At 54.1% G+C, this 6,892-nt stretch overlaps 1 protein-coding gene across 1 annotated transcript; it reads right to left on the minus strand.

The window, feature by feature from the left end:
* Positions 1-952: 952 nt before the first annotated feature.
* LOC103080512 (FYVE, RhoGEF and PH domain-containing protein 2-like) lies at positions 953-6,295 on the minus strand (the record flags this gene model as incomplete). The annotated part of the gene is made up of 4 exons (XM_007461884.1): positions 953-1,467; positions 1,815-1,961; positions 3,149-3,295; positions 6,164-6,295. Coding segments are annotated over 4 exons (642 nt in total), but the record flags the coding sequence as incomplete, so codon positions are not given.
* Positions 6,296-6,892: the final 597 nt, after the last annotated feature.

Genomic DNA, 6,892 nt, shown 5'->3' on the forward strand with positions numbered 1-6,892 from the left:
CCGGGAAGATCCCACATGCCGCGGAGTGGCTGGGCCCGTGAGCCATGGCCGCTGAGTCTGCACATCCGGAGCCTATGCTGCGCAACGGGAGAGGCCACAACAGTGAGAGGCCCACGTACCGCAAAAAAAACCAAAAAAAACCCTACGGAAGGGAGGTGGCCTCAGGTTGGGGGGTGGGGGTAGGCAAACTGCTGGGCCTAGAAGGGGACAAAGATCTATGACTGGTCTATCTCACCTTCATCAGGGGCAGAGCCCAGCAGCAGATGGGCCTGATGGACGTGGCTTCGGGTGTCAGGGCCCCGGCTGGGGTCCCTGGATGTGGCCTGCTGGTCATTGCCACCCCCTGGTGGTCCCTTATGAAAAAGCAGCCTCACCCACCAGCCAGAGATGCTCCTCCTCTCTCCTCCTGCTCCTACCTTTCCCCTCCTGTCTTTCCCCATTTCCTTCCCTCTTTCCTCTCCTTTTCTACTCAGCCAATTGCTCTGCTACCCGATGGACAGAGCCTTCACCTTAGTGCACTAGGTTAAAACCTGGCTCTGGCATCCACCAGCTGTGTGACCTTGAGCCAATGACTAAACCTCTCTAAGACTCAGTGTCCTCATCTGGAAAATAGGGATTATAAGTCCTGAAGGTAAAACAAGATAATCCATGTAAAACACTTAGAACAGTGCCTGCCTCAGTAGATGTTTGATATTTGTTATTATTATTAATCTCATGCCTAGCACTTGGTAGTTTGCCTGCTTTGTTCTTCATCCGTATAACCTAGGCTGCACATCAGACTCATATGGGTACTCCTAAAACATACCCATGCCTCCCCATCCCAGACCAGTCAAATCAGAAATCTTTGGTGATGGGTCCACAGGCATTGTATTGTCTGGATTTTTAGTTTATTTTTATATTTATTTGTTGGTATCTTTTAAAGCTTCCCAGGTGATACATATGTGCAGCCAGCCTGTGAACCACATTGGTGACCAACAGTCCTGGGTTACCTGGGACTCTCCTAGTTTTAGCACTGAAAGTCCCATGTTCCAGGAATCCCCTCGGCCCTGGGCAAACTGGGATGCTTCGTCATCCCCTCCCCAAAGGAATGAACCCATGTTTTCTGAATCTCAAATCAGGACACACAGTCTGAACACAGACAACTGGAAATCGATTCTTTGAAAGCTCAGCTTGTGGTGGTGGGTCAGCTGAAGCGTCAGCCCGTGCGTGGCAGGAGCAGGGCTCTAAGGGGGGAGAGGGCCCCGCTGTGGCTCAGTCAGACAGGTCCCTGTCGTTGGGCCCCCCGGGGCTCCAGCCGCTGGCCGCCCGCTCCATGGCCTTCACCCAGCGATCCTTCAGCTCCTCGGTTTCGGCCTTGAACGCGTAGAGCTGGCCTGACTGTTGCAGCTGGAAGACCCGGGGGTCCGCCTGGGGCCCAGCGGTCACCTGGTAGCCCAGCAGGGGGATGGAGGTGTGGGCCCGCATGTCCTGGGAGGGGAGGGCAGAGCTGTGGGCCGCTGTCCTCCCATTCGGCGCCACTGCCTCAGACGGCTGTTTGGAAGGTACCAGGCACACACCTGCCTCTTGCCCCCCAAAAACCCATGAAGTGGGGTGGGGTGGCAGGAGGGCATTGAAGAAGAGGACTGGTCACCCCCTGAGGGCAAAGCAGTCGCGACCTGGAGTCTGGGCCCGGCTCTGAAAGCCACTAACCCTGAGACTTGAGGGAACCAGGTCCTCATTGAGCCTCATCTGACTTATGGGGCCAACAGTACTCACCCCCACCGCCACCCCTGACACACACACATACTGTGAGGAGGGGCAGGGTGTGGCATTACCTGAGGGGCAGCGTAGACATAGAGCACGAGGGGGTCATCCTGGGGGATCACGCACCAGCCCCGGGACCCACTCTTGCCCCACTTGTCCCCGAGGAGCTGTAGGAAGCTGCACATTAGGCTCTGCTTGGACCCCGCTGCAGCTCCTTTCTGAAACCAGAGAGAGGGACTGTCAGGGAACAGAGCACCCACTACCTGACAGATGTCGGTCACTAGAAATCACTCTTTCTAAACCTTTCGGCAACTGTGCAAGGAGGTGTTATTTGTCCCTGAGGCTCAGAGAGGTCCCATCAGGGACTTGCAGTCACAGAGCTGGCCAGTGGCAGAGCTGCAGTCAAACCTCAGCCAGCCTGACCTCTGCGCAGGTGCACGGAGGGCTTATCCCGAGAGCTGCCCCAGGGAACAGAATTGGAGCCTGAAAAGGGGCAGACCATTTCCTCTCCCCAGGAGCAAAAGCTGTGTGGTATGGTCTAGTGATTGGGGAGGGTATGGGCAGGGCCGGGGCCTAAAAGAATGAGGGAGAATTGGAAAGTGGGCAGATGTCAGTGGAAAGGAACCAACTTGAACCTGGGAGCTGAGTTCAGCTGGAATAGGCTGGGGTCTTCTCCCACCTCCCGAGGACAGTGGGATGTCAACCTGGCTTTAATGAGGGAGTGGCAGAGGGGCAGGGGTAACCAGTGTCTAGGCTGGGTGCCAGTGCCCCAGAGGTGCTGACCAGCAGTGGGAGCAGCCTGAGAGTGCCTGGGGCTGGGGGTGGGGAGTGGCTCAGCCCCAAGGACAGCAGAGAACATCTGTGGTAGAGATCAGAGAGCTGGTTCCTAACTCGCTATGTGACCTTGGTCACTTCTCTGGGCCTGGGTCTCCAACCAGCTGGTCCCTGAAGTCCCTTCCAATTACAATGGAGTCTTGAGGCTGCCTCTTCCCTGCAGTGGGACTCTAGCCTGCAGCCTCAGTATCCCCATCTGTAAAATGGAATCAGCCGCACCAGCTCTTTTCACCTCCTGGGACTGCTAGGGCAGGGCATGGGGATATGAACAGGAGTGGTCCAGAGGGGCCGTGTGATTATCGGATGAGGATGCAGAGGAAAGGTGGAGAGCCTGGGCCACAGCCTGGAGCCAAAAGTTGCTTCTATTTGGTGACAGGCGCAGCTCTGTTTTATTTGGCCAGGGCTGGGCCGGGCGTGGGGGGTGGGGTGTTCCATGGCGGGGGCTGTCTGTGGGCAGAGAGAGAGGACGGGGAGTGTGACCATGGCAGGCTTGTTCCTCAGCACCGAGGACAGTGCCAGCACTTGGTGAGGCCATGCACACATTTGCCTAGTAAAGGAAACCGGCCCTCACCTCCAGGATGCCACGCCTCTTGTCCTCCTTGTCCTCAGGGAGCGCGTTTCCGGTGAGGAACATGTAGCAGTCTAAGCAGACTCGGTTGGGCCTGTTGTCATCGTATTTGAGCTCAGCCCGGTAGTCGGAGCACCTGGCACACACCACCTGGGGGAGGACAGGCAGGAGGGGCTTGGGGGCTGAGGTGAGGCATGGAGGTCCCCGTTCGTGCCTTGGCTCAGGAGGTGGGGACGTGAGAGCAACCCGAGACCGGAGGAAGAAAAAGAAAGCTTCAGGAGAGGGATGGAGGCAGAGCTGGCATCCCCTGCGCTGGCAGAGGCCCAGCCACCTGGAGGCTGCAGTGCAGGGGGAGAGGGCCCGCAGCTGGGGGCTTGAGGCCTGGCCCCCACTGCAGGAGCTCAACCTCTCTCCCTTCACATTCCCCATTGTGAGGGCAGCTACTGATCCCGGGGGCTTGACCTGTGCACACCCCTTGCATCTGATCACTTCTCTGAGCCCTCTCTCTCCCCTCTGTCATCTCACATGACTCCCAGCAACCCCACCAGGTGACCAGCCCTGGGACTTTTACTCTCACCTGCAACGAGGGGACAGTGACTTGACAAAGGCCACAGAGCTCTCTGGCAGCAACTGGCCCTCCTCAAACAGAAGGTGTCTTTACGGTTCTACAGTTTAGCATTAAGAGTCATGCAGATTTTGCAGTCCACCCAATCCTAGAGTCAAATGTGTTCTGATACAAAAATGATGGGCTGGCTGTTTTTGCCAGGAAGACCCGCCACGTGGAGTCTGTGGAGTGGCGCCCGGCCCCCAGCCCACCACGGAGACGTCCCCAAGAAGGCCGTCACAGATCAGGCTGGGGAGATCGGGTGAAAGAGGCATGAGAAAACCTGGGGAGAAACACAGGCACTGCAGGATGTGACTTCCAGGAAGACTGGAGTGTCACAGTGAGTCCAGGATGTGGGATTGGAAATGGGGGCAAGAGATAGAGACTTGGACGAAGGGTTATCCATCAGGTAGCCGGTCTGTGTGCCCAGCACAGCACGTGGCCTGGGAGGGAGCCACAGGGGAAGGCCTGGGCTTGCCCCACCATCACCAGGATTTCTGTCTGGCAGGTGGGGAGGCAGAAACTGGGCACCCAACCACAGAAAGGATGACTCACAGAGTACAAAGGTTCGCACGGGCAGGAGAAAGCCCAGAATCGGGTGCCTCACACAGCCCCCCACACAGGGCTTCAGCTACCTTGAGAATATTTTATTTTGGTTTTTATTGAGATTTAAAAATTTTAAATACAATTAGCACGTATTTATTTTCTCCTCTCTCCTCTACCAACGTTTTATTTTGAAAAATTTCAAACCTGAAGACAAGTTGATATAATACAGTGATACCCCCACCACCAAGTTCACAAACTGTGAACATTTTTGCCACTTTTGATTTCTCCCTCTCTCTCTTTCTCTTTCTCTTTCTCTCTCTCTATACACACACACACACACACACACACACACACACACACACACATACATGTATATATTTTTTCTGAACCATTTGAGTTTAAATTACAGTCATCATGTCACATCACCCTTAAATATGTAGCTGGTGTCTCCTAAGAACAAGGGCATTCTCCTCCCTATCCGTGATGTCATGATCACACACAGGAAATTTAACGTCAATACAATATTGTTACCTATATATGCTTCATAACCAAATTTCCCCCAATGGTCTCAGTAATGACTTCTGTTTCTGGTTCTGTTTTTCCCATCCAGGATTCGATCAAGCATCATACGTTTCATTTAGTTCTCAGAATATTTTATTTCTTTTTTGTACCTGGAAGGCAGGCACATGAGTGTTGTTATATTGTTCTTTGTGCCTCTTTGTATTTCTTAACTATTTAAAATAATTTTTTAGAAACTACTTACAAAGTTACAAGCGTGAGTAGACTCAACTCTTGTTCACTGATGTGACTCACTGAAAATGGAAGCTAATCCCCAGATCCTTTCTATTCGGCTCTGGTATGAAACTCACTTACACCTGAACATAGGTGTGTCCCAGTCCTAGAAATTTACTTTGTGTCCTGATTGCAGTTTAACACATTTGGGGATGCCTCGCTGACTGGCCCCAACCTGCCCAGCTGGTCTCCTCCTGTCCCCTGAGGTCATTAAAGACGGAGGTCATTAAAGGGCTTCTCTGTTTGCAGAGTAAATGGAGAGGGTTGTAATGTCAACAGAGAACAGCTCAAGTACAGCAAGTGCTTAAAAAGCAAAGCAAGATCTGCCTCTGATAACTAACTGGGCCTGAGCTGACAAGAGGGAGGAGTGGTTCCTTCCTCAATCAGCTGGTGGCTGTTCCTCTGAGTGAGGCTGCCCAAGTGATTAAGGAGGGGGGAGGAAAGGGGGACAAGGAGAGGGAAGGGGGTGAACCTTCTTTTGTTGAGTCCTCACTACCACCCTGGAGCTAGGTGTTACTAATCCCCATTGTACAGGTGAGGAAGCTGAGGCTTGAACCTGGCGGGCAGAGTTAGCAGCAGAACTGAGCAGGTGCTGGAGTGCTGAGGGTTTGCCAAGAAGAGGAGGGGACAGTTAGCTGAGGTCGGTCAAGAAAAGAGGACGGTGAGGGGTGGGTGAGTAACAGGCGTGGGGCTGATGAGGTGGTGGATGAAAGGCCCGACAGGGGCTGAAGGATTTGGGTGCCCCCACCCAGGAACTGGAGACCATTTCCTGGTGCTGGGCCCTGGGGGTCTTGGGAAATGGTGGTGAGGAAGCAGATGAATGAATAGGGTCAGCTTTGGGGATAGTCTTGAGCAGGTCGCTTAACCTGTCTGAGCCTCGCGTCCTACCTGCAGAATGGGGCGAACAGCCGACCTGCTTCACACGTGGGCACCATGAGGTCCAAACAAGGTAACTCACACACCTGGCACAGTTAGCGCCCAGCGCTTCTGGTTGTACCGGTTGAAGCGGGCAGGGTTGGCAGGGATGGGAGGGCAGGGCCTGAGCTGGGAAGGCAGAGGCCGAGGTGGGTACTCACGTAGCCGCAGGCCCGGCAGTGGTGGCGGCGGCGCATCAGGGCATTGAAGGGCTCCTGGCAGCGCATACACATCGTCACCATCTTGTCACGGACCCACTGCGGCGCCCGGAGGCCCAGCTCCTCGGACTGCAGCTGTGGGGTGGCAGGGTGGGCACTTCAGGACCCCCTGTACCCACCTGCTTGTGGCAGAGATTATGTGTGCTATGTTTCCCAGTGCCTTCCACATGAAGTGGACTGAACGAATAAAGACCACGTAAAGGGGAGGTCAGTTACTATGAGCCCTATTTTACAGGTGAGGAAACTGAGCCCCAGAGAGGTCAAGGGACTCAGCAAAGACACCCAGCAGGCCAGAGTTCAGAGCTCAGATCTGAAATCAAGTCACAGACGCTCTCGATAACTACCACCCCACCTGCCTTCCACCTTCCCTTGGTCTCACATTTTTCAAGCACTTTAAAAACCCAAACCTGGATGTGCGCTCACTCCCTCTTGCGAGAACAACGGAATCACGACTAACTGCTGAACAATCATCCACAGGAAGACAATGGAACTCCCCAAAAAAGACACCCCACATCCAAAGACAAAGGAGAAGCTGCGATGAGATGGTAGGAGGGGCACAATCACAATAAAATCAAATCCCATAACTGCTGGGTGGTGACTCACAAACTAGAGAACACTTATACCACAGAAGCCCACCCACTGGAGTGAAGGTTCTGAGCCCCATGTCAGGCT

Source organism: Lipotes vexillifer, unplaced genomic scaffold (assembly GCF_000442215.2).
Source record: "Lipotes vexillifer unplaced genomic scaffold, Lipotes_vexillifer_v1.1 C27504578, whole genome shotgun sequence".
In the NCBI taxonomy this organism is placed as follows: Eukaryota; Metazoa; Chordata; class Mammalia; order Artiodactyla; family Lipotidae; genus Lipotes; species Lipotes vexillifer.